The sequence below is a fragment of the Hypomesus nipponensis genome, chromosome 9, assembly GCF_054491055.1.
Source record: "Hypomesus nipponensis isolate SF chromosome 9, ASM5449105v1, whole genome shotgun sequence".
Classification (NCBI taxonomy): Eukaryota; Metazoa; Chordata; class Actinopteri; order Osmeriformes; family Osmeridae; genus Hypomesus; species Hypomesus nipponensis.
The window spans coordinates 6,405,403-6,424,505 of NC_140369.1; the positions used below are offsets into that span (position 1 = coordinate 6,405,403).

The following is a 19,103-nucleotide window of genomic DNA, read 5'->3' on the forward strand; positions in this document are numbered from 1 at the left end:
CGTTTGAATATCTCTGGTGAAATGTGTGAATATCTCTGGTGAAATGTGTGAATATCTCTGGTGAAACGTGATTTTTTTTCTTCTTTCTTTCTCTCTCTCTCTCTCTCTCTCTCCCCCATCCGTCCTTCCACAGGATCAGTACCAGTACCTTTATAAAGCTATGCTCAGTCTCGTCGGCACCAAGGAGAATGGTGCTAGCCTCATGTCCGTGGACATAAACGGCACCATGGCTGCCATGTCAGATGAGTCGGATCCAGGCGAGAGCATGGAGTCTCTGGTGTGAAGGAGCCTCCTGGCGGGCCCCAAGAGCCCAGGATGGCAAGCTGAGAGTGAGGCACTTACCTTTGTAAAACGTCAAGGACTATATAAAACAAGACTTTTTGAGGCCTTTTTTGCCAGACTCTTGGTTAAATGAATAACCTGATTACTTTTTTACACTGATAAAAAGTTTTTGATATTTATTTTTTCGCCATTTTATGTCTTAATGTTATCCTACTGAACGTTTGCACCTGGATTTTTGAGTTCACGACAATGAAAAACAATTCTGTCTTTCCTTGTTTGCACTATATAATGTCAGTGTTACTGCCTATACCAAGCTGATCAACATCCTTCTCCTACACTCAAACTCTGATTTGAACATTCCATAACATAGCAAAGTCCTTGTATCCAACTGCTTTTCTGAAAACAAACATGGTTCTGTTTGCCCCCTACAGGCCACCGTTACTGCATACACATGACTACCACTAATTTGCTGAAAACTCATTTGTAGGGGCATTTAATTTCTTCCTTCTCTTTCTTTAATATCACACCATTTATCATTACAAGTCTTATTAGCAATTTCAACTCATATATGAATATTGAAGGTGGTATCATTACTGCTACTGTGAACTTTTTATTTCTTTGTATGATTTATATTATGCTTTTTAATATATGAAAGTATATGTATACATATATGAATATATCCTTATCATTATAACTTTGTGATTTTGTAGATGTCCTTTGTCATGACCTGCCTGAGGCCAGTTGATTTCCACACAAAACTTTATTCAACAGGTGACCCTGTCAGGTGACCCTGTCAGGTGACCCGCAGACTGTCATGCCCGTATCTGTTGTTGCTTTGTACCTCTCATTTGTTCTCTGCTGCTAATCATTCAAAACCACACAAAGACATGAATACACAACTAAGAAGGGGGTGCCCATCTGTCTACATCTGTCACAGTCTTTAAGTTCACTCGGACATTCTAGAATTGGTGTGCTCACGTGTCACAAGGCCTTGTGTATATATTTTATATTCCTCACTGTTGCTGAAATGTGTGTGCGCGCATGTGTGCGTGTGTGGCTGTGTGTACTGTATGTGATATGATTGTATGACTTTTGTAAGGTTTTGCTCTAAAGGAAGTTAGATTGGAATTTTGTGGCCTAAGCAAGGACAGACTTACTGTGGTTTTGGGGTCCTAGAGCGCTGTACATTTATTATCATTTGCCAGACTTTAGTTGTTCCCTCTCCACACTATTACAATTTCAGGACATTATCATTTTTATAAGTACCGATACATCCTGACTCAAACCGAATGAAATGGAGACCACCCGGGATTTGCATTTGAAAGAAAATGCGAATTCTTTAGACAGCACAATGCCATGGCTATTAGAACATATTGTTAAAGTTCAGTTATGACAACTAAGCAGTGGGGATATGATTTGTAATGTTTACCAAAGACTTGAACTAACTTCTGTAAAGATAAATAGGAGAGAGTTGGTGCCAGCTGGGGGTTTTCTTTTCTTTCTGGGGGCAACTTTGACTAACTTTGCATCACCACTGCTCTTGTCAGCTGGCATGTCAATTTGGAAGTGTTTATGCGATTGTATGGTATCCAGTTTTCTGTTGAGGTGAAAGACACAAAGAAGTATTTTAAATGTCAAGGTTTCCGGAAGTAGGTAGATTGCACCAACATCATTAAAAAAATTCCAGCCATGTCCTTTTGAGGGGCACATACTATGTTAAAACTCTCCAACATTTGGGGTAAAAAATGTGTTTTCTTCAGCTGCTTCATGTTGATGTATTGAACTCAGCCTTCATATTTCTGAGTGATCCCATTTACTAACCTCACTCAACATTTTGATTTATATACACACAAATACAATTGTACATATGATTTGCTCCCTTGATCAGCCATTACCTGGAAACTTTGTATCTATGGTATATAATCATAGAATTTTATATTTTCATATGAAGCTACTTTTTTTCCCTCTAATTTCATTTATGTAATTGCATTGCTTTAGTGGTGAAACCAAGTCTGTGTGCATTGAGCTTGTGGCTCTCATCACATTTCCATACACCCCTTCAATTATCTTTCAGGCAGTGATTGTGATATTATTGTTATTTTCTTACTTTCCTTTTTTTCCCCTTTTTGAGATATGATTCTGTTGTCAAGTGTGCAATAGAATAGCTCTCAGTAAGTCACTGAATAATTTCATCCATTTACCCATTTTGGACAGGTGGCTGTTGCTTCCTTTTTGTAACCTGAAATAAGAAAAAAAGGAAAACGTTTTGTTTTGTTTTGTCAAAAGCTATATCAAAGCATTCTATAGTGTTATTTAATATGTACATTGTATTGCTATACATAAATAAAATATGAGTTTTGATGTACTTTGTTGAAAGCTGAGTCACCAATATCAATACCACGCTAGTATATTTTTCAAAATAGAATGTGTAGTGTTAGCTAAAATGCCTAGGCTACTAGGCTTAATTAAAGATCGGTGTGGATACATTTAGATTATTTTGAGAACCAACAGTTTTTAGCGAGCCTTGAATACAATAATGGATTAGAGAGTCGAGAGATGGTTTTGAGTTGTTCCCTTACAAAGATGTCGCTCTGTCACTGCCACGATTGAAATCACATCATTTCCGGGGTGTTTCTATGGATACAAAAACGTTGCTTGCAAGAACAGGCTGGTCAGCGACCCGTTTAGCAATAATGGATTGTCTACCAGAAGAAGTTGAATTAAGTAAGAAACACGAAGAAATGTGAGTTAAACAACATTTGTATCAAACGGTTTGCATTTATAAATTAATGGCCGGACGTAGTACTGTAGTATTAATGCTAGTTAGTTACTTGACATAGCGTAGGTAGCTAGCTAGCCTAATACTGTACTGTACTGTAGCTGGGCTACTAGTAAAACTAACTAGCTACAGTAGAGGCTCTGGCTTGATCTAGCCACAGTAGTGCTTAGCACCGTTTATCTTGGCACCGTACTAGCACACCAGCCTCAATTAAAAGTCAACCGTTGTCTTCTGCCAGTTTAGGAAAGAGGACTGTGTTGCTTCGCGAGATGGAGCGTCGATATGAAGAACATAAGTGCAAGAGAAGACTTGAGTTGCAACAGTCGCCCACCTCACACGAGAGAAACGCGCAACTCTTAGCGGTAGCCATACCATGTACTTAACGTTAGCTGTGTTGGTAAAAAAAAAAAATCTGAGACGTTAAGATAAACTGACGTCAATATTGCTTAAGTTGCTTTTTTAAAATGAGCGTCGTTTCCAGGCTTTCTCATCTCACTTGGCACATTGCAAAGTCCCAGCAACAACGTTTGGTAACTGACTCGTGTAAACCTTCCGACTCCTAAATCTTTATTCCCACACCAGGATATGCAGACATTGGAGGATCGTCTTAGAACAAGACAACTCCCACACCCCGATGTCCTGACTCTAGAGGTGAGGGATCCTCAGTAGGCCTATATGTTTATCCTTTGAACCAGTTAAATTGATCAATTTTATCATGATTTAACTATAGCACACTCAGATACCTTTTAGACTGATGACACATGGGGGGGGGGGGGGGTGGGGGGGTGTTACTAAATGAAAGGGTTGAAATGTATGAGAAATACAAGGCGTTGCCGCGTGAGAAATAGCTGAAATGCGCGACTCGCACGGCAAATGCGTGCTCTGGAAACACTTTCTTCCTGCTCTGCTACAGACATGCTACTGGGCTTCTGTTGAGAGGAATATTCCAGAATGGGAGCGATTCCTCTTGGGTAAGGGACCACACCCCGTGGACGAGACAAGCAAACCACCCAGGAGACAGAAGCACAAAGTACCTCTCAGAGATCATGTCCCTACACAAGAGAGGGCTCTGCCCCCACACCCCAAAGCAAGGGCAGCCAAACGACCTTGACAACACACTCGAATAACATCATATATGTGGCCCACAAGAGATGCTTACGTTTACCTCCTCAGGTGAAAGATGCACTAACTTTCGCTTGTGCCTGTTTCATCTATCAGCAGTTGTTTGGAAACATTGGAGAAATAGACTTCCTGATGATTCGTGTTAAGCATTTGTGTGGCCACAAGAGGGAGGTATAACCTTAGATTTGAAAAAGAATTGCCAGTTTGAAAATGTGATGACACTATTCTTAATTTATTTGTATTTATGCTAGGACTGTAATTGATATTTTGTACCCTTCAAGCACTGCATATTTTTAGCACAGTATTAGGCCTTCATTATATGTGATTACCGTAGTAACACAAATTAAGAATACTGTAATTTGGAACTAAATGTGGCATAAGGAGAATGTGCCACATTATACAAATTTCAAGACCTGAGAGACTTTCTGCAGCATTAGCTAACTATCAAGCTATAACCAATGTTACATTTATTCTTCACATCTGACTTCATAATGAGTAAACATCAAATATGTGCCTACTGTGTAAATAATTGAAAAAATAAATTAATTTTGCCCTTTTTAAACGCTTTCCCTTTTTCTTTTTTTTCCTTTACCAGTTAATCACCCAGTATACATTGTGCATCAGGGGGTTAGAATTATTAGCCTGGGCTATTGAGCTAAGTTCTCTGGAATGTCTAAAACTATTATGCAGCCACTGAAGTGTCTTCTTTGTACCTGAGCTACAAAGTAGACCAGTCTTTATCAAACAAAGGCTACCAGAAGGACGCTCTGTGTCTGCAATAATTGCTTTTTTATTGTTCCATTATTGAAGAGTAGCCTGGGGTCAGCCAGTAACCATATGGTCATAATACTCTATAGAACCAAGTGTTAAAAGACCTTTTCATATATCCATGTCCATTAGGCTTGCATAAAAACACTGGGCTGGTTCTAAAAGGCAGGGTTATGGGATGGATTATTTGGTAGGCTAATTGGAGTCCTTTTCATGAGCACTTATGTTATTTGAAGTTCTGGACTTTATACAGCAAATGTTTTTATTCATGAGGTTACAAATAGGTTGCAACATTTGACTATGCATGCATTGCTCAACAGTGACAGGGCAAAACAGATGTGCTGTAGGTAATGAGAGGGTAAACACTGCATGCATTCTCTGATGAAGGTGGACATCTTACATGTTCCCGAATGGGGACAGAAAAACTACGGAGAGCCTGTCCACCTGCTTCCTGACTTGTCAACGGCAAAATACACCAACCACCCTTCTCCTCCTTTTCTCCTCTCCCTCCCCGCTCCTCTCCGTGGCAGAGAGAGGCATCCTTGATCCAGCCTAATTGTGATGATCAAACCTGCGCTGGGTTGACACGGAGTGGCGGCTTGACAAACGCAATCATCCGGATGGCCGGGGTTGAAGTGGCCGTGGTTGGCAGCTACCCCGGCTCCTCAGCTGGGCCCCACTGCTGGCCCTGAGGTTAGGCAGGCACCAGTCCTCTCCAAGTGTGTGTTGGGGGGGGGGGGGGGGGGGGGTATGGGTGGTAGTAGTGGTGGCAGTAGTGGGGTTGACGTGGGGGTTGGGAGGTCAAGGGCGGGGTTTGAGGGAGGGGCAGTTAGGGGGACAGGAGACTGCGAATTATCTAAAAGGGTTTTGAAGAGCACGATCTGGAGCTCTTCCAAATGACTAGCTTTGCATTATGTATTCTAATGGAGAAGAGCCTGAGGTGGATTAGCTACGGACACCACATTCCCCGTCACGCCCCCAGCTCATGGCTCAGACCCCAGTTAGCCTTGGCAACCGCCGACAACAACAACCCCTGCCCCTCAGTTCCCCGACCCCCATTACCCCTCAGACACCTGGGTCCCAACCCAGCCTCTCAAGTTCAGCATGGATTACCAGCTAACCCCTAGCTCAATGAGAGAGGAGGCGAGGAGGTGACCCCCTCCATCTCTTAACAGCGCGTGAATTTGGAGCCATATGATGATGTGATTTGGGCCATCTATTGAGAACATGCTGAGTGGCTCCTCAGATAATTGCTGGGTAGAAAATCCCAATAAATGGTTAACTGTCATCCTCAATAATTGGATAATAAGTAATTGTGTGCTGCCTTTTGCAAAATGATATCCTGCCGGTGTAGGGTATACTGTTTGGATTTAGGGGGTTTTCCATTGTAGTGTCTTTTTTATTTCAAGGCATTTAAAACGTTTAAAATATGTATCCTATTCTCCTGATTTTCTTCAAAACGTTTTTTTTCCCCTCATATTTTCTCAATTCATAAAGAATTTGATTTACATGATTCATGTTATAATTTTTCTGAAATATTAGCTTTGAACCTAATCCGTTTTCACATTCTCCTTATCTCATGTCCTGTCATCTCTAGTTAAGTGCATGCCCAGCCATGTCTTTGTCTGCCTGTGTAGAGGGAGTTGCTCTCTGTTCTCCTAGATTAAACATAACATAACATGTCACACACTAAAGTGAACCAACACTGACCTTAAGGGATCTCTGCTCAGCCCCTTTCATTGACTGAAGCATAAGTGCAATGCCACCTTTTGAATGGGTTTGTCTATGTCAACATAATCATAGATTTCACTGCACTTCACCAGGCCCTTACTTTCAAAATCAAGCTTTGGGCACATACCTTTGCTATTGTAATAGCTTTAAACACAAAGGGCTGTCATAAGGGAGTAAGTCTGCGAATGCTGATGCTATAATGCTGAGACTTGCTGCTCTGTAGAGAACTCCTGCGGTTTTTTGTCCTTGGTTTGTACTTTTAGTCGATACATTTAGTGAGGTATTGATTCTGCTTCAGCAGTTGTCTTTTATCCTCAGTGTGAAGCTTGCCAGTGCAGTTTTTAAGTTTTAATTTGATTTGAATTGATTGACTGAGTGTGCAGCATGTGTATATATATTGTGTTCCACTTTCAATTGATGGTGATATTGATTGCATTGAGATAAAAAGCACATGACTATACGTGCCTAGTAGCTACTGCTCAGACAATTAGCATCACATTTTAATTATGACTCCTGCTTTGAAAACATGGTCCTTAATCAACTTCACAACATCAACTTCGACCGTAACTTCCGTTCTGTCAATGGGACACAGCTATAGAAGAAAGAAAAAACATGAATCCAGAGTTCTTCACTTCCATCTTTTTACCCATGCGCTCCCGGGCCAACGGGAATGCTCATCTTACAGAGGCACCTGTATGATCTCATTATAAAGGGGACAGATTTGTGGGAACAAGGTGGCTCCATAGACGTCATTAGCAGTACTGGCTAAGCACAGCAGTAGTGGACATTTCTCAGCAGGGTCGGTTCGTATCAGAGGGATTAGCACCGGACATCCCAGATTGGGTCTTCCTGTCTAACAATGAACTGATGATTTAATTCCACAAGAATAGAGCTTAGTCCAGTCAGGGTGTGATGGAGAAAATGACTTATTTATTTTGTCTAGTTCATTATCTATTCATTACCTATTTGTATGTTTGTAATGACATTCGTACATGTTTATTAAATTAACTAAATAAACCTTTATTTATTTATTTTTACATTTAGGTAGTATTTATTGATATTGGCTGGTCATGTAATGCAGACAGTTTGGAGGTCAAAGGCTCCATCTCTCCTCCTGTTAGAGAGGGGTGGATGCTACAGGGCCGGGTGAGGAGAGTACAGGGGGTCCCCTTCAGCTCCTGGGCCCCGAGCTCTCAGGGTGGGCAAGCGAGCGACAGACGGGTCCTGGGTGGAGGTCACTCTCTGGAGACTGACAGACAGTGATGTGATTTCAGCCGGGCACAGCTCCCTCCCCTAACATGGTTCCTACCACTCGTCCTATACCCACAGACCTTAAAGCCACAAAGCACCTTCTGCCACACATGTCCTTGACTAGCCATGGCAGATCCAAGATCCACTCTCTCCAACATCTCGTGTGTGTGTGTCTGTGTGTGTGTTTGTGTGTGTGTGTGTGGTAGTCATGACCCTGTTTATATCACACTTAACACATTATTACACACGTAATTTTTTAACAGTAAATGTTTGGAAAAGTCTTAACAAGCCAACATGAATTAATATTCATGTTAAACATTATGTGTACAAGGAATGTGTGTGAGCGTGGTGATTTCTCATTGTATTTCAATAATAAATGTGTATTTTCCACACGCTGTACTGTTTTTCTCTAGAACTGGAGATATGACTTCTCTGGTTGTCTGCAACACATATTTGAATCATAAAGCTTTGTATTTAAAAAAACATGTTTATATACAGCTTCTTTTCATGGGTGTAATATGCTGTGTTACACGTCACCTCAGTAACCACTGAATATTTGGAGCAATACTAGGAACAATATCAGACCTGTTGCAGACTGCCCTATTGGACATTCAGAAATGTACAGAACACCATGTAGTTTAGAGTTACTGGCTGATTCCATCTTTTCAACACCCTTTTCCATGAATAGCCCCAAGGACTGCGCCCGATGCTCATTAACTTTCCTCTTGGCATTTCAGACTGCTCATCGTGGGCTCTTTGTGCCAAGAGCCTGTGCTTTCCTAACGAGGGTCGCAACCAGCCCGCGCGCTATTCCAGCAGCGAGAGAAATCGCCTTCCAAAATGATGGCGAGGGACTGTTTAATTAGAATTTCATTTGGGCTAAACGGGGGGAAACTGATGTAGTTAACATTTGGTGGATTTAATTGGTCCCTTTCTCGCCCCTTCAAGCCCTTGAAAACCGCTGAAGCTAACCCGTTAATCTTCCATTTATAATCAATTGAATTGGCCAAACAAAAGTCTGGGTCTTCTTTTCTTCCTGTCTCAGGCAGGTCTTTTGTCGCTTATAAATGCCTCGATTTTGGGGGATCCTGCGTCGTGTAGATGTACTCGATTGTTGACAGTTGATTAATGCGCTCTTGTCCCCATAATCTCTCGCTGCGTTACATGTGCGCCCAGTAATGAGCTCCGTTGTCAATTAACATGTTTCTAGAAGCGAAGCTGGTTGCTCAGATGTTTGAGAGGTAAGTGCAGAGAAAAGGGCAACGCGTTGCCTTTAGGTTGTTTACTACCCAGGCTTTGGAACAGACGGACACTTTTGCGCAGATACACTGTTCCCGAAACAAACATATCCATTGAGAATTTTCCAATGATAGCCCCCCACACTGGATGAATAATTATTTTAGCACAATAAACAATAGGCAGGGAAAACAAACATAACGTTGAGCACAGTCCATAGACGAGACGTAGACCAGACATTTACCGGTGCGTAAAAACGTGTAGCCTATAAACGTTCTGGGTTGAACAGTAAATCCATTTAAGGTTTTTAAGAATCGATTAGCTCAGGTGGAAAGTGATAGCAACTTCATTAGACCATTGCCTGGTAGGCTATGTAATCGAAATGAATTAGTGCCTTGCAAACATAAGACTTCCAAATTCAAATTAGTGGTTATTAGTGTGGATGAAAATGACAGACAATTGGAATGTGACAGGGGCCTTCCTATAATTGATACAAAAAAAAAATAGGTCAAGTTTCTAATTTCCTAGTATAAAAAGAAGGATTATGAACAGTCTGCTATCTCCTTTTCACTTGAGTATCTTGAGTGTGAATAGTGCATACACAGTAGATGAGAGAGGTGAGCAGGCCACTCAACTGGAAATATTAGCCTTCTAACCGGTCAGAGCTTGGCGGGTAGGCTAATTGCGTCGTAATTGGTAGACCAAGATTTGGGAGCACGCGCCCATCTCTCATCAGAATGTCTGTTAGCGTGCAAGGATAATATTGTTCCTGGAGCCGTGCGCGGCATACGTTCTGCTATATTAACACTGGCCAGATGAGGAGAGTGGAAACTGATGTGGCCGAATGCGCTATTATCCATATTCTAATGAACACGGCTTCATGCGCCAAAACTGCCCCTCGAGCGTGTTTAAATGATTAATGTAATTCGCTTTCAAGAGTCCATGTTACATCTAATAATTTGTGCCATTATAGATATCAAGTGCACCAGTCGAAATGCGTATGTAAGAAGTAACAGAACCATTTAAAACTTCACACGTCATTGTTGCACAAGCCGCAGCCTATATTTATATTAAAATAGAGTTGTATTTAGTACAGGCCATAGGCTACATAAATGAATAAATGTTTGGAAATCGAATCCAAAGCCATGGCATACATATTTTGTGATCGAATTTCATATTCTCGAGTAATGACGCCAAAGATAAAACACTGTTAAATATCATTTTATTTTTCATAGCCTATTATTTACAATTCCGTTTTCACGCGTTAACAATGGCAATAGCGAAAGATGCTTGACATTATTTGTGCCAAGTATGGCTGTAGCCTACTCATTTTTAGATTCAATGTGGACAATTCAACACTTTGTCATTGTTAAAAAATTACAAGCATCGACACATTGATCTCAATATGCTTAAAATCTTTAAACAAGTAGGCCTTGTCTTTCCCGCTCAATTGTTTTGAGTTTTCATTCTTTTGATATGCCAAATAACGATGATCTATGTTTCATCGTGACAAAATGTAAACAAACAAACAAAAATAAACAGTTTTTACACTGGTGCAAACTCACAATAAAACAATCCCTTTAAGTGTATTATGATAAATTGCCCATCCCATGGAAAACAAATACTGGCTCAGCTTTGGAGTGCCCTGGATGATTCGCTTGTTGCAGATAAACACGAAGAGTTATTATCATGCAGTTTTCGTATGTGTTTTTTCAAGTCAAAGTTCCTGCAAAAGCCTTTTCCGCAAGTCCCGCAAGTGAAGGGCTTCTTGTCGTTATGCGTGTGCATGTGGAAGGTCAGATTGTATATCTGATGGAAGGCCTTGTTGCATATGGAACATTTGTACTGCTTCTCTCCGCTGTGCGTAAGTTTGTGGTTCTTGTAATTTCCTGAAATTGAGAAGAATGAATGAATAAAAGTGAACATGAACAGATATAGAACAAAATGAAAACAAGGACAAAGGGAACACATTTTCCCCAAGGTCAGGAGTTCACAATTAAGTGAGTTGGCGCTTCAGTCCCCAGCCTTCATTAATCAGAGCTTTGCATGTTGAAGTCAAAAAGTTGTCAAACTTTGTCAAAATCAAATGCAACCAAACAACTGAAAACTGTCGGATTGTAAACTCGGGAGAGGTCTGTCTATTGACCCATGGCAAATTTAAGAGTCTTGCAGGGAGAGTTAGTTAGTGTAAAGTGACATGTCCTATTTAGATTGGTCGCTTCAAGCTTAGAGGCCCCCTGTAACCACGTTTGATCAATAATGTGGTATTTTACTATCCAAGACACAGAACATTCAGTATATATGAGCGGTACTGAATTGTCGAGTTCAAATATTTACTTCACTCATAGCCTATACATAGACCAAGGTTATTAGTGAACAATTGCAATATATTTTATCTACAGATTTAATCGAAAGGTAGGCTAATTTTAGCCTACTTCGTTCTGATAAGAGAACGGATAAATTGATGGACTGAGGCTATTAATGCTTCTTCGGTGGTTTCATAGGCTAGATATAGAATACAGCCTTGAGATATTAGCAGTAGACTAACACGGATTTTTACCTTTCTGGTGAAATCCTTTTCCACAGAATTCGCAGACGAAAGGTTTGTATCCGGCATGGATTCGTATGTGAGTGTTCAGTGTTGAGCTCCTGTTGAACGCCTTCCCACACTGGTTGCATTTATGAGGCTTTTCCTGCAACAAAATACATTTTCTCGTTTCACAATGTACCTCATAAAATATTTGAATAATAATAATAATTGTAAGATAGGATATGGACATTAGCGAGTAAAATATGTCTCACCTGCGTGTGGATAATTTTGTGTCTGCACAGCGTGCTGGCCTGACGGAATCCTTTCCCGCACACTTTGCAAACGAAGGGCCTCGCGCCTGTGTGCACTGGCATGTGTCGAGTCAAATTATAATGAGCATTAAATACCTGCAGAAAGAAGAATATCATGTTTTCGTTAAGATATAAATACTGATGATTTCAATGTTTTATATTTTTATCATATGTAATAGTCCTAATGTTATGGAGTTGTAGCTTTATTGTGTTGTGCTATTTTGCACGAATAGTCTTGTTAGAATTGTTTAATTTTAGGCTATATATAAAAAAGCAATAGCGTGTAGCCAAATATTAGGATATATGATACATGATATTGCTTAGGCTAGGTTACCTTTCCACAAACTTCGCAAGTGAAGTTTTTCGGTTTCCCGTCGGTGGAGCTGTTGTTGAGCTTGCCGTGAGCTTTAACGCCGTTTTTCTCCGAGTTCAGGCTGTGGTTCTCCTTCACTATCTGGTCCAACTGACCAGGCAAATGCTCCTTGTGGGGATATTGTGGAGTGGGGAACTTCTCAACCGAAGCGCTGGCAAGTTTGGCGTTCTCTAGAAGTAAAAGTTTCTGGTGTGCTGAGAACGAAGCCTGCGCTTGCGAGTTGGCCAGGGCTGAGGAGAACAAGTGTCCTGATAACAGCTCAGACTGGTGGTATGCAGAGTCCAGGTAGTTGAAATAATACAGAGACCCGTTAGTAGGCATAGCAACGGCTTGGTGGATGACTTGGGGCTTTATTACTCTAGTTCCTGGTATTATAGAGTGCTTCAAACCCGAGTCCCCTTTGCCACACATCCCACAATTAGCTTTGCACATTGCTGCAGGTGAGCCGCATATCGTTCCTCTAAAATTAGCTTTCCAAAATTCGGAGTAGTTCATCAGCGCCTTGGCTTGAAGGTCGTAGCTAAAAGGTTGAAGTGGGATCATACAAGGTATAGGTGAGCAGAGGCTTAGCATCTTTTTGCCCTCGGCAATCTCCAATCCTCGTCGGTCATCCAAACTCCCTTTCGGTTCCGAGGTCTTGGACATGATCCGGTCAATGGAAAAAGCCAACGCCTTTGGCGCGGTGGACGCTCCGTTCCTGCCGCTGTCAAGTCGTGGGCAAGACATCATTGTTTCCAAAGGAAGAGAACTTGCCATTTTGTAAACCTAGCTTGGTGTGAGCAGCAGCCGACCAGCCGACTTGTCCTCGGCTCCTGAGTTCCAGAAAAGACAGGACACACATCAGTTTAATAAGCACCTTGGTATTACAATGTCACTCATTTGCATTCAAATGGCCATTCCCGGAACAATAGCATCCAGGGGTACCAGATTAATGCTCATTAACTAGTATACACAAAATTAACAGGACATTACAGAGCTCGTTAGAGAGAAGAAAAAGAAAAAAAACACCGAGTTAATTTCTATTCAGTAGCCTAGCCTTCCTCGGAAAATCTGATAGTAAACTTAACGTCAGAGTCAATGTTAAAGTTTACCTTATTGTAAAAGCGACGGTAGATGTGTTCGTGGATAGCAGCGTGACTGCTCTGTCACATTTTGAAAGCGGACGTCCTCATCAGTGCTGGATCACTGTCTATTGCATTTAGCTGACATCACATGGACTAGCTCGTATCAGAGTGACATAGAAACGCCATCACAAGCCCTGTCCCTTCTCCCACCGCCCACTTATATACGACCACGGGGTGGTATGCATGACAGTTATTACAGATTATTATTTATGTCTCCAAATCCAGTGCCTCTTGTCACCAGTCGCTTTGATAGCCCAGAAAAACAATATTTCACTCAATCCAAATTCAGCGTAGCCTGCAGGTTTAACAAAATAATTGTCTGGCCAATTGGATAATTTATTGGACAATTTAACAACATGACATGATATTCACAATAATATAAAGAGCATAATATAAATATGAATACTCGTGTTTTTTTATTTTTAGGTTTGGCTATTTATTATTAGGCCTACTACTACTGATACCATTTTTTTAGCTTAAATGTTTAAGTTTTAGAATAGGCAGCCTAGTCGCAAAAATACATACGAAGAAATTGCAAATGTAATATTATAAACCTGCTTCCAGCAGGCTGTGCTTAAACTACACTTATAATTTAACGACCACTAAGATTCATATTCGGATTGTTTAACGTGGTTAACAAAAATGATTTTCGTTTCTCCGCTTTGACGAGACTCAATTTTCATTGAAAGTTCTTAATCCTTGAAGATGGAATAGCTTTTCCATGCTGGTTTATACTTACTATTTGTATAATTGAGAAGGTCCAATTTCCACCTGTTTAAGGGGCAGATTGCAAGAGCAGAACCTCCCTCGGATCCTATTAAACGTTTTTCCTCCTTCACCTATTCAGAAGAACCAATTTTCCTGAGCGATTCAGAGCTCAGCTCGGGGGGAAAAAAACAGCTCTTTCACTTTTAACCACTAAAGCACTGCATGGAACCTGGTTTTGTGTTTTTCCGAAATAAAGGGAAGGATTAAAAGGGGAAAGAAAAGACTTAGCTTGGCCAGAGGTAGGCCTATAGCGAGAAATGAAAAGAGCTCTTTTTAAATCAGCATAGAAAGTTTGTTGGAATCCAGAGTTTTGTGTGCTTGCAACAATGACCAGTCACCCTCTCCTTTTTTTCATAAGGACCAGCTTGAATTCATTTGTTTGCAGACGATTTTACCTGAGACGCACAACAAATTATATTTTAAAAAAGATTTCAAGAGAACTTTACGAGTTCAAAGACACAATAAAAGCGCTTCTTCAAAACGTTTTTCTTTATTACATCGTTTGTTTGTATTGCTTTTGACTACCCCATCATAACGTGTTCTTTGCTTCCCCGAGGGAATGCAATAAATGAAGTGTACCGTGGACATAAGTTTATTTTCATGTCCTCTCGATTATTACGTTGAATACACCAATGGTATTGGTCTTTTAGGCAGCGATCATATTGGAACGAATGTTTTGTGTGGATTGTTGTATCTGGAAAAAGTATCTTTAATAAATCGGCATCCATGAAACGTGCTGATTTTAAATGTGTATATAGGCTATATAGGCATTGCCAAATAAAAAAAAGTTAACATGAGAAAACCTTAATGTGTAACTTGTCTTAAATCCCGTTACACCTGCAACTCGGCTCGGAAGGATTTAAACGAGTTCCACTAATTCCACTCATATGTAAATGATGTAACTACAATTTGAGTTTATTCAAGCACAATTACCGGCTCGTCCACACAATAAACATTGATCCTATTTCTGTGACCTCGGCTTCAAGTCGGCTAACACGTTCAGCAATTAGCTCGGGCATCGACTTAAAGGCCTTGCTCTTGTCTCGAGCTCGTTTACAAAGCTTTCACAGACTGCTAGATGTAGATCGCATGCCAGCTAGAGACGTTGAATTCTCATGGATTATTTTGGTTGATTTGTACAATTAAAGTGAAGTTGAAAGATGCATTTTACATTTTTTTTCAATCAGAATGTATCACTTGAAAGAACTTCGCCTATAATGGTCAATCAAACACAATTTCGCTTCACAGGTAATGCCGACTCTACAGGAGGCCGAGTTTCTTGGCTGACCTGCCTTTCAGAATTGGTCCTGACATCACAAATGATTGTACAGAGAGTTTGTCAGTTCGGCTCAATAGCTGCACATTGTTTGTGTGCAGCTGTGCAATTGATGAGTGGTCAGTGGGTTTTTATAACTTGGTCTGTAATGAATGGTTGCCAAGCTTTTCCTCCTTCCTCTGTTGCTATAAGGCACATTTTCGTTGCAAGTCAAACCACACAACATCGCCTCTGCATGTGCTGAGTTGCTATTTGTGAATATAAACTTGAAGGTTCAGGGTGTAAACACTCTAATTATGGCATCATGATGAACCTCCACACACCTCCACTCCACGTGTTGCACACACCTTACTTATGACACGTATGTCTTGCAACATGCCAAGCTAGACTTTACACTCATCCTCTGCATCACCCTACCTCTTTAATGTTTTAATGTGTTGGTAAGAAAATAATTGATCAAATATGTCCATGCATATGTTATGAGTGTATCTATAATGACAGGTCTACATCCACAACTCCAATATCTGTCGTTGTGGCATTTCGAGAAAAATATTGAAATGCTTTGTGGACTGACAGCATATTCTACTGCTGGCAAAGTCGGTTAACAATAATGAATTATTCTAAAATGCATATGTGTACATTTTATACAGCATGTAAATAATGTGCACTGTAATTAATGGCAGCAGGTCATTAAGTCAATGTCATGTAGCCTATTGCAGTGAAATTCTAAGATTATCACTTTTTGCTGGGATGTAGGAGTCTTCTCTGGTAAATTGTCTAACCTTTATTGTTTAATATTTATCTGAGAAGTCAGTTTGACAAGACACATACTGGGAACCCAAGGACCAACTGTTTATTCTTCATTGAGTTCTTCAGTTGCTCAGCCAGTAGTGCCCTAACCTTAACCATGGATGGGAAGTAAGGAGTAACAGAAACTGTTACTGTGTTGTTTTTAAACTGTTGTTACACTGTCATTATGTTGTTACTACACTGTTATTATGTTGTCAATACACTGTTGTTACAGTGTTATTACACTGTTATACATTTGTTGTTACACTATTGTTACACTGTTATTACACAATCATTACATTGTGATTATACTATTGTTACACAGTTGCACAGTAGTTACTTATGTATATGTCAGAGCCCATACTTCTTTACTTTAACTTGAGTTAAAAGGTGTAATCAGTACTTCTACAATAACAGTTTTTTTAACATGAGTATCTGTTCTTGTACTTGAGTGAAGGATGTGTGCACTTTTGTCATCTCTGACCCTAAAAAACAAAGATTGTGGGGAAAAAACTCTGCAAACAAAAACAGTGGAAAACTTTGCTAAAGAAATGCCAACAAAGAGGAAAACATGGTCTGTCAAAGCAATGTGGCATTCCTCTGCCGTGGACTGCAGCATTGGCATTTTAATGTATTCCTGAGTGAGTCCTTTTGTCAGCCAGTGTTTGTGTCCTGAAGCCCTTCTGAGTTTTCTCAGTCTGTCAGATCTCCTGGCCCTCACCTGCCCTTCAGTACAGCCCACTCTGCCATGTGGCTTGTCTGTTTGCCTCTCTTCACCTACAGAACACTCCGGCACATGCACAGACGGACACACTGGCATGCACAGAGGGCAGGCCAGGTCAGTACATACAAATACCTGTGTCACTGTCTGTAGGTCACAAGGAGGTTCTGTTCAGAAAAAGCGTGCACAGCTTGCTCACAACTCAATCCACAGTTTCATTGGCAGCCTTTTGGCACACATTTATCTGCCCCCACCTTGTTCACCTCACACTCTCTTGGAAGCATCAACTGGGGCACTTTACTCTGGGCCTTTTGAAGTCCCCCCAACTATTTCCCCTCCATGTATTTTTCTGACCCCTTACCCAAGTGCTGAGGTTCTTCATACAGTTGCTCCTGAACAGGCCATGTGTATAGAAAGTGTGAAGCCTTTGATGCTCTCAGAGCAGGGCCGGTGAATGGCAGCACAGGACAATAGTGAGGAGGTCTGAGAAAGAACTGAACATACAGGCCACCTGGGAGGCTGTGGGGCTGCTAATAGCTACCAGCCACTCTGCAAAGACCCAGTCTGATCCGAGACTAAGACTAAGGTCCTCACAGCCACATCCTAAATATGACCCAGTCAACAGGATTCACTTGAAGAGTAGAAATGCAGACCAGGACCAGACCTCATGTCGGTTAATATTAAGAATGACCAGGATGAAGTATTCGTCCCTTTTGGTCCCGCTGTGAGTCACAGAGGAGGAGGTTGGGCCAGGCTTGGGGCTGCCAGGGACAGTCCCCAGCACAGAGGATAGGTCTGGTGCTGGTTTGCTTTATAGATTTTGCGCACGAGCATTCAGCACTGGAGGCTAGACTAATGGACAGGTGTTTTGAAATGAGTCAAAAAAAAAATGTAAATCTGTTGTGTTTAGTGACAAAGAAATTCAGGTTCAGGGCATGTACTTGTGTTTATGTTGATGTGCTTGTGTGCGGTCATGCTTGATTGTCTGGCTTTGGTGGGAAGTGGCTTTTAGATTCACTTATAGTTAAAAAGCGTTAACTGCATTTATGTTATTTTAGTTTGGTCATCATTTCCCCTTATTCACAGACTTTAACACAATTGTTTATATTATGTGCATTCTGTGATGCATATCGTATTTGCTGAAAAGAGCTATGCTAAATAGAATTTGCAATCTATGAGAGATTAAGTCCTAACCTTGACATCATAACAATAGCGGGATCTTGATTCCTAGTTTCTGACTCTGATACTGTTGATCCCCATATGGGATTTACTGTATGAAAATCAGACAGGACAAACTGTGATTTTCATCTATCTGTAATGCAACGTCCTAATGTCTTGACTGAACATTGTGTGAGATTGCTTTAAACTGTAAGCTACTCTTTTCATGGAAAAGATCTAAAATTAATCAGTGAGCTTGTTGTCCCTTCTTAAGGCTCAGATAAGAAGGTTGTGGTGGGGCACAAAAACATAAGAGGCTTTTAGACAGCCATTATTAAACGGATATGACATTTACCTGCTCTCACAAATGACTGGCAATCCCAACACTTCAGACACGCAAAGCAACAAACAAAAATAGCCGATTCACCCACCAAAACTCAAGCCGGCCGCTAGCACCCCAACCACATTTGGTAATATATTGTCTCATGAATACATATCATGACTTTCTTTAAATAAAGGGGTAAACCAAATGTTTATATAACAGTTGTTATTTTTCTCATCATTCCATTTTCCTGTTGTCATCATCTTCACATATCCTGGCAGAGGAGGCATGCTGGGTTCGATATGGGCGAACAACTTGCTTTGCACACTCCTTTTATTACCAGACTCCCCACTGCACTTCTAGTCTCCACTAGTGTTGAGACTTGGGCCAGTTCTTGCTGTGATGGTCAATTGGAGAATCTTATATTTGGATACCAATATCATTCCCACATCGCAACCTGATTGAGGCTTAAAAACCAAAGCAGCTCAGATCGTGCCTGCGTAAATCTCCAGGCCCATTAATCCGTCTCGGTGTCCTCTCTCGCACAAAATTGTTGCATTGT

At 40.9% G+C, this 19,103-nt stretch overlaps 3 protein-coding genes across 5 annotated transcripts in view; 2 read left to right on the forward strand and 1 right to left on the reverse strand.

The window, feature by feature from the left end:
* Positions 1 to 2,647, forward strand: part of ptprga (protein tyrosine phosphatase receptor type Ga) — a 158,502-nt gene extending 155,855 nt beyond the window's left edge. For all 3 annotated transcript variants that reach the window (XM_084705264.1, XM_084705265.1, XM_084705266.1), the window contains one exon: positions 134 to 2,647. In XM_084705264.1, the coding sequence (XP_084561390.1) occupies positions 134 to 283 (150 nt within the window). In that variant the 3' untranslated portion in view covers positions 284 to 2,647. The remainder of the gene's footprint in view (positions 1 to 133) is intronic.
* Positions 2,648 to 2,914: 267 nt separating this feature from the next.
* cep15 (centrosomal protein 15) lies at positions 2,915 to 4,732 on the forward strand. Its single transcript, XM_084705728.1, has 4 exons — positions 2,915 to 3,025; positions 3,300 to 3,423; positions 3,644 to 3,712; positions 3,975 to 4,732. Exons 1-4 carry the CDS (start codon positions 2,919 to 2,921, stop codon positions 4,170 to 4,172), a joined length of 498 nt encoding a protein of 165 aa, XP_084561854.1. The 5' UTR covers positions 2,915 to 2,918; the 3' UTR covers positions 4,173 to 4,732.
* Positions 4,733 to 10,463: 5,731 nt separating this feature from the next.
* Positions 10,464 to 13,160, reverse strand: fezf2 (FEZ family zinc finger 2). The gene is made up of 4 exons (XM_084705636.1): positions 12,345 to 13,160; positions 11,972 to 12,106; positions 11,730 to 11,862; positions 10,464 to 11,058 (listed from the first exon to the last, which is right to left on the reverse strand). The coding sequence occupies exons 1-4, from the start codon at positions 13,137 to 13,139 to the stop codon at positions 10,799 to 10,801; spliced, it is 1,323 nt and encodes a 440-aa protein (XP_084561762.1). The 5' UTR covers positions 13,140 to 13,160; the 3' UTR covers positions 10,464 to 10,798.
* Between the last annotated feature and the right edge of the window lie 5,943 nt (positions 13,161 to 19,103).

What these genes read in the sequence shown, in the direction of transcription:
- cep15 (XM_084705728.1), top strand. Translation starts at nt 2,919, where the DNA reads ATGGATACAAAAACGTTGCTTGCAAGAACAGGCTGGTCAGCGACCCGT. An exon ending in AGTAAGAAACACGAAGAAAT is followed by an intron (nt 3,026 to 3,299) that starts GTGAGTTAAACA and finishes GTCTTCTGCCAG; the next exon opens with TTTAGGAAAGAGGACTGTGT. An exon ending in GAAACGCGCAACTCTTAGCG is followed by an intron (nt 3,424 to 3,643) that starts GTAGCCATACCA and finishes TTCCCACACCAG; the next exon opens with GATATGCAGACATTGGAGGA.
- fezf2 (XM_084705636.1), bottom strand. Translation starts at nt 13,139, where the DNA reads ATGGCAAGTTCTCTTCCTTTGGAAACAATGATGTCTTGCCCACGACTT. An exon ending in CTTGCGAAGTTTGTGGAAAG is followed by an intron (nt 12,107 to 12,344) that starts GTAACCTAGCCT and finishes TTCTTTCTGCAG; the next exon opens with GTATTTAATGCTCATTATAA. An exon ending in AAAAGGATTTCACCAGAAAG is followed by an intron (nt 11,059 to 11,729) that starts GTAAAAATCCGT and finishes TCTCAATTTCAG; the next exon opens with GAAATTACAAGAACCACAAA.